This window comes from Argiope bruennichi, chromosome 2 (assembly GCF_947563725.1).
Source record: "Argiope bruennichi chromosome 2, qqArgBrue1.1, whole genome shotgun sequence".
Classification (NCBI taxonomy): Eukaryota; Metazoa; Arthropoda; class Arachnida; order Araneae; family Araneidae; genus Argiope; species Argiope bruennichi.
The window spans coordinates 55,932,406-55,948,858 of NC_079152.1; the positions used below are offsets into that span (position 1 = coordinate 55,932,406).

The following is a 16,453-nucleotide window of genomic DNA, read 5'->3' on the forward strand; positions in this document are numbered from 1 at the left end:
CCGGATTGTACCCCAAATGGTCTTGCTCCTTACATTATTTTTGATAAAGTTGTATAGTAAATACAAGATAAATAATTCATATTTTTGTATCTAAAATATAGTAAAGAAATGAATGAAATAAACTCAAAAAGTTTTTAAATAAATATTTTTCGAATTCATGTGAATTAATTCACATAAAAAATTGCTTATTTCTAAAGCTCTTAACCATTTTTGAAAAAAAAATTACTTTACAGCTCTGCTGTCTAGTAAATTTATCTTCTGTGGCATTAAACAATCGTGACTTTTGATAATCTTTATTAAATAAGAAGTTTTAACACAATTTAATTTACATAAACCTACTCAATTTAATTTCTCTAAGATGACTAATTTATATGAACTATGATGACATATTTTGGATGAATTTTTTACCCTGTTTTGGCATATAAACTCACACATATGAGCGCAATTATTTTAGTTTTCAGAATTAGAAATTATTTTAGAATTCTACATGGGTTACATTTTTTTAAATAAACAAGAATATTCTAAATCTTGAAAGTGATGAGAGTGAAAGTGATAATGAGTGTTACTCTTATGAATAAAACCAAAAAATAGTTAGTAGAATTAATTTGGTTTAGTTAAATTAAATACGTTTATAAGTTACACAAGGGGAATTTTCAGGTGGAATATTAAATTTGGAATCATGATCAGATAACGGGAGACTGGAGAAAGAGGTTTTAATTTTGCAACCCACTCAGATGATAGAAACTATTTCCGGAAAAAATTTCTAACTTTAAACTTCGTTGATATAATAAAAACTATTTTGGGATAGAATTTCTAATTCTGAACCACTATCAGATGACGAGGAAGATTCCTGAACTAGCATTCCATATCTAAATTTTCGCATATCATCAGTGAAATGATGTTTTATTGTAGGGGATAAAACAGGCACTGTGATCACGTAGGCAGTGGATCTTTCGTGAAATGAGATCCTAAAACAAAGATTATATCCACTGATCACAGCGTTCAAGCATTTTAAAGACAAACAATAAATTTCAGGGGAATTCAAGTACTAAAATTATGTATATTTATTATTATTGTAAAAGAAAATTAATACATTTTATTATTGCATTTCTATGAATAATGTATTTATCCATATTCTGTACTTCCTTTGAAAGAAATATTTGCACATCTTTTGGAATTCAAAAATTCTCTTTTATAAATATCAATTTTCCATGTAAGTTTAGTCATAGTTTTAGCCATAAGGTATGAAATTTACTTAATTTTAATACCTAACCAATCATGCGTAGAAAGGTATCTTTTCAAAAATTCAGTGGATCAGTCATGCTTCTATTGTATTTCTGTAATCGAATATTTTTATAGCTGTGAGAATAAAATGCATTTACATATTTGAATATTTCATATTATGTTAAAATAACAAGAAGCTTTCAAAGCTGTAGGCCAAAGGATCACATTTTCTTGCCTATCATCCTTAAAATTTTATCTTTCCTATCATATACTAGCTCAAAATTTTTCAGAAAGTATTTTTAAAGTTTCAATAATTTCTTTTTTTTTTTTTCATTTATTATGAGTTTTAAATTGGTGCCAGGGACTAAAAAGTTATCAGTAGGATACCAAAATTTATAATAGAACACCAAATAAATTCGAAAATTTAAGAAAGAAATAAACCGTTCTGAATTGATAATCACCAACATAATTCTGAGGGTCTAAATTTTTTGCTTTTGGAAAATGATTTTATTTTCTCAAAACTTCCAATGAATTAGGAAATTTTCAAATTATTTTTTTAATATCTTGCGAAGCAAATTGCTGTATATCGATGTAACAAAAGGCATGATATTATCTCTATCTCATCAACAAAAGCAATTAGTATTTTCTATAAAATCATCAAATTTGAACAAGCTTGAAGTCATTGGCGCTTTTTTCAAGCAAAAATCGTGCTGGGAGTGGCACAGCCCTCAAATTAACATATATAATATCTATGTATACATAATATAATATAAACCGATCAAAGAAACAGAAAAATTGTGGATTCTTCTACCACAAACATTACAGTTAAACTTCGCTTAAAGAGCACTACACATAACGAGAAAACTGAAATGTAAAAAATTTACTCACTTGATGAGTGATGTTTCGCAGAACGAGTGGCGAGAAAACATCTTGGCGTCACATGCTAGACTGGCTTTTAATAGTTTGTGTTGAGCGCTTGTTTGGAGAGAGTATTCACAAAGAAGAAGTTTCGACCGAATAACATATTCGAATACGACTTCGAAGGGTTTGAGCAAATGTCTATAGAACTTTTATTGATGTGATTTTGTCTCTGGCTAAGGTTATGAGCCCAGAGGTGGATAACAGGGACATCTTTAAGCTAGTAGAACTTAGCCAGGATTACCGAAAAAGTTATGAAGTTCTATTCTGTGCCAAGAAAAATGCTGCAGTAGAGATTTAGTCAATAGAGGACGATATAATAGAAGCAGCAAACGTCCAACGAAATAAGAGTTCCTATAAGAAAGGAAAATTATTGCATTTTATGCTCAGAACCATCTATAAGACAGATGTTGAAAGTATGGAAAATCATTGCATCTTATGCTGAGAACCATCCTCCTGATAAGACAATAGTTATGTGCGTTAAGAATTCATTTAACGATAATATTACATCTCATTTTCACCAAATTTTCGAGAGCAATCAAAGACAAATGTCTTTAGACAATTTTCTTGTTAAATAAAACCTGAATTATAAATAATAAATTTACATTATATAAATTTATTTGAGTATTTTTTAAGAATTTCCTACTGTACATGGATTCTTATGGAAAAAAGTTTAACATAACTAGTAAAATTCGAGAACGAATTATGCTCATTAAGCACTGATTAATGCTCATTAAGCACTGAAGTAAAAGCACTTATCAAGACTTTCTGGTATACGACTTAACCTGAAATTTCTTCATACCTCAATCTGGGAAGTATCTTGGGACCCATTCATTATATAATTTCATGGAGATAACTGCACACCTGACAGAATTTTCCCATAATCGGCTTAATTAACTTTCAAAATTAACTTTTCAGAATATAGTATCATTTCTAGAACATTTGTATATTGATCTTGATGCTAAATCTTATACTCTTTTCTACTGCTAAGATACAGGTAGCTATGAAAAAACACTAATGAAATAAGATATGATGACCACTTTTATCATACAGCTGAATTCAATTGAACATACAACTTCTTGAAATTGAATCGCACAATCCAGGTATTTATTACTATACCATTCTTTATGGCGAAATCGTGGAAGATCTCTTGTATATAATGTTGGTGCATAAATATATTGCTTCTAAATCAAATCATATAATATAGAAATCCAAGAATTGAACAACCAGTAGATATATATGTCTTCTCGATCATTAAATTGAATCTGCAGGTTTTATTTTTGAAAAGTTATCTTTCTAAAAAATGACACTTTTTGAAGAATCAGGATTTACAGCATAGAATGAAATATTTTTGGATCACATTACCTCAATGACTCGCTTTTTCATAATGATTACAAGACCTGAAGAAAAACAAAATATCGCTATCCAAATCATGATAGTCATTTAAATGTTTCATTAATACGCCAAAGAAGGTTTTTCCAGATGCGCGCAATTAAATTTATAGAAGGGGGAAAAAGGAGAATGAATAGTACACTATGAATTGTACCATTTTCTTCCATGTACAATCAATCTCACTTCGATTCATGCAACATTGGAGATGATATTTTTTATTCAAATCAGTCAGAGGTACCTTTGAAATTCCTATTTTGACATGCACTGTTTCTTGTGCAAATCTTTTCGCATTTAATGATTGAAATAAAATTCTGCAAATATTAGGTTCAGCTTTATGTCACTTGGATGCAGTTATCTTCTTTTTGTATATCCAAGAACAAATCCAGCGTACTCCAAATTCGAAGATCTCTTTCAAACACCTTTGACTTTCATCCACTGTTGAGCTTCTTAAGTTTTTTTTTTTTAATTTGGTATCAGATAATAGTTTTTATAACTATAATTAAAGCGCAATGAGTCCTTCAGTATTCGCCAGCCAGAGAAATTTTTATAATTTTTTTTTCTCTATTTAAGCATCTATGGTGTCTGGAATGACGCGCAGTAGAAAGCAAACTGCAACACCCACGTTTTAATAACAGGTAACTGATGACAGAACAATATTGCGCACAAAAAATAGAAAGATGCTTCATAATCACAATACAAACTCATTGTTATTTTCGTCCTTCTGAGAATTGTTATCGGAATGACATATTATATAAAGAGTAGTGACATTTTGATATCCCAACCAATAGTCTTGGGCAACCACTCATATGATGTATAAAGAGGTAAAACATTGGCCCTCTGTATTTGTTAAATTATTGGCAATACGCTTTATAAATTTCTTATTTTTAATAGCATAATTTCTTTGTCTTTTTCCAATTTGGAAATTCAAACTTTAATGATTACTATAAATTGCGTAGCAATTTTCACATTAACATATAAGATACAAGCTGTATCTGATTTCCTTAACAATTTCTATTTTAAATATTATTTTACTTTTCCAAGATATATTATAATAAGTCAGCGTTTAATATTAATACATTATTGTTTTTATTTATTCGATTAAACAATTTAGACATAATAGTTTCTAAAGGGTGTATCTATTAAATACAGGTATTTCTTTTTATAATTGAAAAAAAAATTTCAAATCAAGAAATTTTAAGGTAAAAAACTTTATATCAAATAATGAATAAACGGTGATTCATTTTAAACTTTCGTTCGTGTTTGTCCAAAATTCTGAAAGCTCACTGAACAGTTATCTTTGACTCTCAAACATTATTTTTGAGTTCTATATTTATCGCAGGGAGATCCAGAACCGTTTACTAATACCCTCTTAGGCTTTCCAGAAATCTCTTCCTTCCTCATAAAAAAAGGCGCATTTTGTCGAATTCCAAACAAAATGGCCACACACGGACAGGGAAAGATGGGATAACTTCTTCAGGATTAACCGACTTTACTCCCGTTTTATCGCTTAAATTTGAGAGAATAGAAGAAAGAACGGGAGAAAAAAAAGACGGAAATTCTGTAAGGGAAGACACTGCAACAAGAGAAATGTTTCCGCACGGAAACATTTTTTAACTCGTACTCAAAGAAGAACGGAAAAGGAAGAAAGAGAACAAAGCTAAGAAAAAGAGCGGGGGAAAAAAAGAAGAGGAAGACCTGAAATTCTTCAGCGTAACATGGAGAAAGAAACTTCTCATATTTCTACACAGAATAATGCCAAAAGGGAAGAAAGACGGAGACAACTGGGACGTTCATCCTCGAGGGAAAAAAAGAGAGAGAGAGAAACGATTTTGAGTCGTCATTCTTATCTATTAGCCATTGCCATTTTGTACAAAGAGAGCATCCACTCCAAAATATTTAACTGCCAATTTGGATGCGATATTTTATGCTGAGTTACTTTCAGCAGATTTTTTTAGGGAAGAATGGCTTAAAAAGAGGCATCGAAGTCTTATTCTGTATCTTCTATGTGGGTTCGATTTACAGTATACTCAGCTTGCATACAATGGAAGATATTTAAAAAAATTTATACATTTTTATTTTTTTGATTATTTTATTTATCTATTTTTGAAATAATAGAATCAAAGACCGTAATAAATTATCATAATGACACATAAAGAAGAATCACATAACATCTTGTTTCTTTTTACAGCAAACAAAATGAATAGCAAAATAAGATAAAAATGAAAGTCATTTATACAAAACTATATCACTAACTTGAGTCAAATCGTTCCTCCAATTGCCTGTTAATCTCCATATCGAGGAGGCAGTATGTTTAGTACATTCTCTTAAATGTAGGATTGTGCTTATATTTATTCTGTTACTTGTATGAATTTTTAGTATATTTCTGTATTTACATGTCTTAAGAAAGACTGAGTTTTAAAAAAGCAAATGAAAGACTACTCTTGCACAAATACATCATACTAGAAATAAAATTCTAATATGAAATACAAAAAATAGGCATATGTTGGCCAACAAGATTATAAGACATCTGTAGAATAGCGTGAGATCAAGAATTTAAATTATGTACGCTATTGCTTGTGTGTGGAATAAATTTAAAATTCTCTAGAAGGCAAAATGGAAGCATTTTTGAATTAACAAATTGATATGGTTTCAAAATGATTTGATTGTTGATAATAATAATACTTTTTGCCATAAGATGGCTAAATATGGATCTTGATCCGTTAAACCCTTAAAATTCAAAACAATCCATTCCAAAATTTAAACAATGGTTGAAATAAGCAAATATTTGTGATTTTAGAGAAAAAGTCTTGTAGGAAATTTTGAACACCCATTCCAGTATAAAAGTTATTCTTATGCATATAGCGAGAGAAAAATTTCGCGTTTAAAAATATAATAAAGCAGTAAGTGAGGGCACATAAACGGGTTTAGTTTAGTTTAGTTATATTAACGTCCCGTTGTAAAGCAACACTAGGGCTATTGGGGGACGGACCTCGTAATTTTGAACCGCGGTCAGATGGCGAGTACGACACCTGAGCTGGCACCCCCCTCTCCACGCCACACCACACCAGCGGGAGGACATTTGCAACACCCCCCCCCCCTTACACGACGGTTCTTCGGTGGAATCGGGTCTCGAACTTGAAACCCTACGGCTCACAAACCGAGATCTAACCACCAGGCCACCGCGGCCTTGCCACATAAAAGGGATACAAAGGTTGATGCGGGGCCTCCGAGAACGAAGAGAGAGAGCAATAAGCACTCTTCTAGGAGGGCCCGGCTGATGTCACTACAACATTGTTACATACAAAAAAAAATTAAGAACGATGTCAACAGTAAACGTACCACAATCGGATAAAATGACCGATTATAAACTTTTGATTAAAAAAAATCGAAAATAATAATAGAGCTGTTTCACACTTCACTACTCATATATTGTGCCGCAGATAAAAGAAAGATTAATACTGGAAACTATGCATGAAAACAAAATTTAATAGTTGCTCTTTACTAGAGCCAAAGGCGGTGGACTGGTGATCCGGCATCGAAACCGGAGGGTTTCAGGTTCGATACCCTATTCCACAGAAGAACCGTCGTGTAAGATGGTCTTGTGTACGTTAAATCCGTCGGGGCCGAATGCCCTTCGCTGGTGTGGTGTGGAATTTTTGGTATGGGGGGCAACTCAGATGTCGTTCTTATCATCTGGCGTCGATTCAAAATTAGTAGGTCGTAGTCCTAGAGTTGCTTTAAAACGGGATGTTAATAAAACTAAACTAAAAACTTAGTAAGGCCAAATGTCTTAAAAACCCTTTATTCAGTAGCTGTCCAGTTGCAATCAGTAGCAGTTGTAACCTCTTGCACGTCCAGTTCTCACGGTCCTCGAAAATCCTTGAAAACTCTTTTAATTTTTTTTATCTGTGGTGTTTGATTGTTATTTGATTTCTCGCTGGATCTTAGGAAAGTTCTTGAAAAATAGATGAAATCTATATCCGTTATTTGGAGGAGGGGCAAAAGAAGAAAATGTTTCTGACTCGTTTTTTCATCGTAAATTCCACCGCTGCCAATCATTAATCTTTTCTCAGGATAGTTTGGACAGAGGAGAAACAGGAAGATTACTGACACAACTGATAAGGAAGAGTCAGCACCTGGAGATAATACTATAACACCATTTATTATACGTTTACAATGCTCATATACAGAATTGAAAATGACATTAAGCTGTATAAAAAGTTATTATTCATATCATTTTTGCAAAGAGATTTCAAACTTGTTCACAAAACTACCTTAAAAGTTCTCTAGTGGCCCAACAAATCTTGCTTAATTCCATTTATCATTGCTGTATGCATCAAAGTTTTACTTAAGTGACTGGATGATCTTAATGTGTATGATCTAATATTTCATTGCGTAAGATAAATCTTTGCAAATGGATTGACACATTATATTTTGGAATGAAAAAGTAAGAAAAAGGATCTTGAAATCAAATCTGTGAACTATTCCACAATCAAATATATTTTACAAAAATTCCGTAACTCTATAGAAAAATTGGGTTTTAAGATGATTTTATTTATTTCGACGTAATAAATTGGATTTTTTTTTTATATACTGAATAATGAAAATGCAAAAAAAAAACTTTCAGCAATGTTGATGAATTTGAATAGTTTCGCCAACATATTGTCAGCAACTCATTAAGGCATGGCAAAATAGTATGCACTTGAGAATTGACCTCTTTTTATTAACATTTATTATTTGGCTTGAACATGACAAGTGTCTTTAGTGTTTCTTATTTAAGCTTATACAAATAGTAGGCAAGAAAATAATGGCATCTTTGAACGCTGATTTTGAAAATATTTGACTTAGATTTATCATTTGCAATTTTATGCCAAAAATATGCAATTTTATGGTCCTTGAATTTTCTTAAAAATAAACTTAAAATGTCCTAGAATTTTCTTCTTCGATGAGAATGGGAATCCTATTACACGGAGAAAACCGGTTTTTGCTTAAATTTTTCGTTTGCGCATATAAATGAAAGACTGTTGCTTAAACATCGCTTTAAATGCAGAAGTACAGGCGCAGTTTCATGCAAGATCCATAAGACGGCCTATTTATTCATAGACTAAACTCCCGTGAAGAATAATATTAAAGTTTAAATGCAGGAAAGATCGAAAAATACAGTTAGATTTTATACTACTCATTTGGGAAAGCATTGACTTCATTAATTCCATCTAAATCCAAAAATTCAAGTCGTAGTCTATTGAAAATCTGAAGCACAATATGCATAATGAATCCTTATTAACTGCAACCCACGTATACTTGAAGTTGACATTAGAGACATTATAGTTTAATATCACCATTTCATGCATGAAAAAAGAATTCATGAAAATAATAATAAATCTCGAATAAAATCATTGAGATTTACGAATAATTATTTCTAATAATGCATAAATAAAGTTGGCTAGCAAATACAAAACGAAATCTTGAAATAAAGATCGTTTCCAATACATTCCGCATAAGAAGCTCTTTCATTAAAAAATATGATTCACTTGATCCATCCATTAATAATAATTACCGCTTTTTTCTTCTACTTTCTCAATAAAGGCTTTCATAATATTGTAATTTGAAATATCTGTTGTAAGCGTTTATATGGAATTAATTTATCTTTCAAATAATTCTATTGTATGTGCATAACACTGAATTTCTATGTATCAAAGCTTAATTTTATATAGTGAAAAAAAACGTTCAAGGGCAAAATTCTATTCCAAGCAACAGAATTCTCTCTAATTCACAAATGTATTGAAATATAGCAATGAAGGCAAACGATAAACTATCATTTTGACTTGTCTAAACATCGTTTGCACTAATATATTCTATGATATATGTATAGATACCTGATATATCATAGAAAAAAGAAATTCTTTGAAGTCATATTACAAAATTTACTTCAAAAAATGTCGTAAATTTTTGATATTTCCGAGCAGAAAAAATAAATGAATTTCTTCTTTAAATCTGAATAAATTTCTAATAGAATGCTTGTAAAATTTATTTTTTCCAAGCTTTTTATTGTATATATTCCGATTAACGGTAATTTTTTTTAATTGTATTCAAAAAGATTTCTAGGGTATATTTTAGTTTCATTTTATGTGGTTCATTTCACGTACGCTACATTTTTAGAATGTCCAATAAATAATCCAATGTTAAAGAAATCACTGATTCATTAGAAGCAATTAGTAAATTATTGTATTTAGAAAACATTCCAAAATGCTTCTGCATATAAAATACTAATGAAGTTGTCCAAAAGAGAAATGTTAATTATAAAAGATGAGTGTGCATTAATTTGAAAATTAAGATTTTATCTCAACTTTATAGAAATGCATACTCGTGTTTTATATTTGATATTTCTTTCTTGGATACTGTATTTAACTTTTCCGAGAAGATGGCCTTTATAAAGAAAAAAATATGATGGTTTCATCTTCCTTTACATACTTCAAGAGCTGACATTGTCCATTATAATGCTCGTGACATATATATAAGGGCTTATTTAGTTGTTCAAATGTCCCATTTTTAAACAGGAGGGATGTTTTGGAATAAATATCACAATTTTGAGTAAAAATCAGAAGAAAACACACGAACATACACTGTTTTCCAATGTTCCATGTCTCACCAGTAGGAAGACATTAATCTGGACTAATTTAACCTGTTTTAAGTCAGTGTACACGGCGTTACTATAATGGAATCGGTGTAGGTCGGTAAATAGTTGCATAGTAATTAATTGAAACAGAAACCCACAAATTCTTAAGTTGAAGCATTACCAAGCCACTGCTACCAAAAGAGTAGTGTGAGAATATTGTTACGAACCTGCGATGCGGCTTCCCAGCATAGTGTGTTCCATAGGAGGTCCCAGAGCTTGGCGACAAACTTGGCGAACATTTGGCGACTTGGCGACGAATTTGGAGACTTTGGCGCCAAAATGGATTATACCCGAAACATCGAGAATTTTCCCGATCCGTCGAGTAGGAACAGAGATACACCTCGAACATTCCTGATTGGTTGAGAGGCGTCTAGCCCCGCCTCCTGAGACCTATAAAAGGAAGCAGCCGCAGCTGCCGGCCAGTCGTGAACCGGGGCGGTGAATTGAGAAGAAGTCGGAAGCGGCAGATCAGAGCAGAGGAGTGGTGAGTCGAGTGGTGAACCAGTGGTGAATTGCAGTCGTGACCCAGTAGTGGTGAACGGACGGTGAATTGAGTCGTGGACCAGTGGAGTCGAAGAGTAGTCGGAAGCGACGCTGAAAACTCGTCTTCCAGGGACCAGCGGAGCAGCGACGATGTAGAGCTGCTTTGTATACTGTTGAATACTGCTGTGTATGCTGCTGTGCATGCTGTTGTATGCTGCACGTCTCGGCTGAAGATAAAATTTGACTTATATTAACTAATATTTTGTTTTAATCACTCTCAATACAATTGAAACTAGGACATCAGTAGCCTTTGTCTCCTATTTCTCATGCCACTGACTATGTATTCAATAGATAAATTAGGAGATTGCTAAAGCGCTTTACAGCTTTAGGGGACTCGGAGATCTTGAAATTTTTGGGGAGTTTTTAAGAAAGTTATTTAATTCTGCACTTTCATTTAATTATAATGATCGCACAATAGAACTTATTCAAATTAATATCAAGTATTGTTTAAATTAGATTTTGGAACATCAATCTAATAGAATTTCTAATCTACATGTTTCATATTATCGCTTTACAATTCTAAAAAAAGTTTCATATTATCGCTTTATAATTCTAAAAAATGTTTCATACTATCGCTTTTACAATTTAAAAAAAATGTGGTGCCATAATTTTAAAAAATAAACAATCCTGTAATTAAATGTCATTTAGATTGTGTTGAGAAAAGTTTATTAATAACTTTTAAATTTGAATTGTGCATTTTTTTAACATGCAATATATACTGAATCTAACTTTTTTAGAGCATTTTAGCTTTAAGCATTTTCACACAAGCTTTAAGAATTTTCGGTTTCTATTAACCAAAATTGTTACTTGAAACTACTTATATAAAAACTGAATTAAAATCCAAAAATGTGATTTTTTTTAAAATTTTTGAAAGGATAAGAATGATATAGTGATTTTCATGGTTTGAGGGCACCTTCCTTGGGCTTAATCTAAAGAAATAAGCCTTCTAATTAATTATGGGCTAATAATCCGAACACTTAAATTTAATATAGTCTCATTATGATATTTTTGTGAGTATTTCCTTGACAAAGAGGGATTTTTTTTAGGGTTACAGGGAAAAGAAGCTTTATATCTGTGCGCAGGCGCCGCTGAAGAGCACCATCTGCGATTTCTGGCGCATGATATGGCAGCAGGGTGTCTCGGTCATAGTCATGCTGACGGGATTGGAGGAAAATGGAGAGGTAAAAATAGAAAACGAAAATATTTACTTTCATATTTGCTTAGTAACTATATATCAAACAAAAAAAATGAACTTTCATTCATGTTTAAATTACATTTTTTTTTCTTTTTATCATTCTATATTTCATACTGCTCTACGTAAAAAGGTGAATATACCAACACTTATTGCCATTCATTTGTGTATAAAACATCATATTCTGTGTTAATTCGAATTATTTCTTGTTTTAATAATTTAACCTATGTATATTTGTTTAAAAAATTATTAAAACAAACTGTAATTTATATTATACTTTATTGAACTCATGACATTAAATAAAATTAATAAGGTACAAAATTTTTAAAAACAAATTTCTGTCACAAATAAAATCAAGATTTGATAGCAAGAGCTTGGGGATATTTTTAAAAAAGAATTATCTAGACAAATCGATAACAGAGAATTGTGGAAAGAATGAGAGAGTGTAGATAAAAGATGTCTCAAAATTAACGCAAGATTTAAATTTTCCACTATTCGTGCAGTAAAGTGTTGATAACCCTACTAAAAAAATCCATTTGTCAACTGATAGATAAGGTCTTTTTAAAAATGGAACGTTACATGATAGAACAACGTGTTTTCATTGTTAAAAAATATTTCAAAAATAATGTAAGTTCTTCGACCACAGTTCGAAAAATTGAGAATTGGTCCCCTAGAAAATGTGATTTAACACTATTGGATTTCTTTTTATGGAGCTTTTTGAAGTTAAAGGTCTATGCCTACAAGCCTACGAGCACGCGTGCATTGAAGGAGCGAATTCAATTCTGCATAAACGAAATATCGCCACATTTATGCAAAATGGTCATGGAAAATTTCGAAGAAAGAGTGTGTATGTGTCAGCCAAGTCGTGGAGGCATTTGCCTAATGTCTTATTCCGTGCATAACCCTATCATGTGTACTTTACGATTCAATAAAAATATAACATTCATCGTTCTATTTTGTAATGCTCCATTTTTGCTAACCCTAAACAATTAGCTGTCAAGTATGTTTTTTTATAGAGTTGCCAACACTTTTCTGCACGAATGGTGCCAAATTCAAATATTGCGTTAATTTTGGAGCACCCTTTATAAGCATAATTTCAACGGTCATTCATATTCCCATGAAAAGATGGTATCAATCCATGATTACATGATTATATCAAATTCGCCGTGCAATTATTATTTCGGAATCGGTCAAGCACATTTTTACGCAAAAGGAGAAATAACTTGCTGTCGCTTTACAGAAAGAAATCAAGTAGTTAAATGTTAGGTAACAAAACAATTATGACTTGGCATTCGCGTGAATTAATATCGTATAATTTGTAGTTTCGAAATAATATTAAAAATCATCACTGTGATATTTGTGAGTTGTGGTAGTATCGTTTGGTTTTCTTCCTTTTTAATTAATCCTCATAGTATAATTATCGAATCTTGGTCATACTCTAGATAGATATTTGTAATTATATATATGTTTATTGTCTTCTTTTGCTTTTGAAATGCGCTGGTATAAACTTTTTTTAGGAAAAATGTGCTCAGTATTGGTCCGATTCGAAATCACTAGAAGTCAGTTACTTCAGCGTGACGCTCATCAGTTTCAAGAAATGCTCAGATTACATTCTCAGAACTCTTCTCCTCAAATGTTCCAAAGTAAGTAAAGTTCATCATAATTTATTTTTAGAAATTACCCATATAACTGAATTGTGCGTACTCGACTTGTTTATTACATAAACATGCCTTCACCAAATTCACGGTGAGTTTTTGATCGGAATGACAAAAAAAATTTGATGCAGTTATCATCGGTTTTCTAGAATCTAATTTTGAATTTATATATCTTTTGAATTCAACTATCTTTAAATCAGAAATAAACAATGCTGCAAAAAATATTTTTCAAAAAAATACCTGTAATAAACACAAAATTTTTCATTTTTAATTACCTGAATTGTACTTAGAGAATTATCAATGAATCATTTTTCAACGAGTAGCTTCTAACATAAGCAAACAAATATGTACTAAACTAGATATTATTACGAATCTGTAATGATGCTTCTTAGCATAGTTAGTTCCATCGAAGGAAAGGCCGTTATACGATCAGCTCTGTTGGATGCTGATTGGATGCCGGATCCATGATCCCCGGTCTTGGCGACCATATGGCAACGAATCTGACGATTTTAGAGACAATATGTGTGATACTAGAATCTTTAAAAATTTCGGCGATAGAACCGATAGGAGCTGAGATATGCTTGAATGTTCCAAAACTTTCTCTGCCCTCTTCCGGAAACTATAAGGGCCGGCAGATCAAGCCGAAAAAGTCTATAGTATAGAGTTGCATAGCGAGGCAACAACGAATTAGTTGGATCAGTCCAGCGAAGCGCAAGTGTTAAATAAAGCTGAAGCGATTGGTGAATTAAGCTGTGTGTCTAATCTTGGAGTTTATTATTGAGGCAGCATCAAATCGTGTGTGGGGTGGCCAGTCGTTTAATAATGAGTCGGCAGTTGGATATAGCTAAAGCAAGAAGACATTGGAGAATAGCAGGCGTTTGGAGAGACCATAGATGATAGCTATGTGAATTTCTTACTCCTGCTGAGTTCTGTCTGACCGCTTTGTGCTGTGGCTGTAGGACTTGATGGTGCAAGTTCTGCAATGTTTGATGGTTTCGATGGGATTTTAGCTGAATTTACATAACAATATATTTCCGTGAAATAGGAAAAGGAAACAAAAGAAGCTTCAATCGAATTTGGTTACAAATTTTATAGGCAGATTCAAATGATAAATCTGAGGAACAAAATGTTATACATCTGGCTCTTTTCGTTTTGTAATTGTCATGCTAACTTATATTTGGTCAGCCGGGCAGACAGACTTCCTCAAAATGAATTTCTTTCAAATTTGATAGAAATTTACAAATTTACTTTTAAGACTATATATCAACTTTTATCGTCTAGCTCAAAGCAGTTTTTTGTTGCAGTGTTCACAGACATAACACCTCTCCATGTCCCTGCGACTATAATCTTTACGATTATTCAAACAGTTGGGTGGACATGGAGAGGAAGTGTTCACAGACAGACAAATATAATTCCAAATCTGTAATATCTAATATCTGTTCTTCGAACTCACAGAGCTGAAACATGCAGTTTCATTAATATCTTGAAATCTGAGTTTTTGACGATTTAATACTTTGTCTTTGTATATAGCGCGTACTAAAAAGTAAAATGAATGTCAATTGGCAATAAAGTAAAGTAAATTAAAACTGCAAACATTTCATCTCCTGCACCGCCAAGCTCATTGAGAGGAAATGTCCTTTTACTTTCCAGTGTGTGTGCACTAGGTAATGCTAATTAAAAAAATTTAATGCTTTCATGTGCTCCATCCTGTGCCCTTTAATTTGCAGGGGAGGATACGAGAGGGGAAAGTCATGGGATCATGACTATTTCTAAAACCGTAGGTCATATTTTATAATTTATAAGAAATTGTTTGACAGAAACCACTCAGGTAGAAGAATTAAATAAAAGTATTCATTTTTATTATACTTAGTTTTGTGATCTTACATATCCAAGCTTCTTTTTAAGGCCAAGAGTCTCACCAACATTTTCTCGCATACACTTTAATAAAGATGTTATGCCAGTGAACGCCTTCCACGGCACAGGCGGACAATAGTTATGAAATATCGACATTTGACGTGAATTCAGCATTTTTACTGCATTTCTCGTGTGAACCTTGGCGATTGCTTTGGCGATTAATTCCTAGCAGTCTGTCAGAGGTGTCCCAAAATCGAACTTCAGTTTCATATGGCTTCTTTCCAATCGATTAAAACAAAAATTTGATCATTTTTAACATTTGAAACTTCAATTTACAAATTGACATACCGAGTTTGATAAATTCAAGGATTTTAAGTTTTTAAAATAATTTAAAAGGAGTGATAAAGCGCTTCATCCCTAATTGAACGATTCTGCTTACTTAAAAGTTGTAGGGTGGAAATCGATTGCAGGGAAAAAATTATCATAATTAATGTATTTAACTAAAATTCATTAAATTTATCATATTTCTTGGATTTTTTTTTCTACTTTTATCTCTATTTAATATCGCATGCCATGTAATATTTCCCTAAATAATTGTATAGTTTGATTATGAGATTATTTCCAATGAAAAAGAATGGACGATGAATTATAAAAATTGTTAATCTAAAATTTTCTATGTATTAAAAAATATTCATGTAACAACTTCACTCATTAAATTATTTTATAAATACTGCTAACTTTGTGCCTTTCTAACTTATTCAACTTTTTTCCGACTGAGCATGGGCAAAATGCGAATTAAAATGGAGGATACTGTTTTGTGCTGCCATCTTTTGGCTAACTTACACACTAAAATCTTGTATTTATTTATTTGTTAAAATATATTATAAAGAAATAAATCTGAATTCGGATTTATAAAAATTTAAATGGGAAAGTGAAATTTTATAAAAGCTATTAAAGAATGAAATCCTATTAAAGATAGAGATTTTTTAAAGGGTAAGT

The 16,453-nt window shown here is 31.8% G+C and overlaps 1 protein-coding gene across 5 annotated transcripts in view; it reads left to right on the top strand.

Annotated features, from left to right (window-relative positions):
• The window catches only part of LOC129961870 (tyrosine-protein phosphatase 69D-like), a 666,258-nt gene that overhangs the window by 612,470 nt on the left and 37,335 nt on the right, over nt 1-16,453 (top strand). For all 5 annotated transcript variants that reach the window (XM_056075481.1, XM_056075482.1, XM_056075483.1 and 2 more), the window contains 2 exons: nt 11,800-11,934; nt 13,463-13,588. In XM_056075481.1, the coding sequence (XP_055931456.1) occupies nt 11,800-11,934; nt 13,463-13,588 (261 nt within the window). The remainder of the gene's footprint in view (nt 1-11,799; nt 11,935-13,462; nt 13,589-16,453) is intronic.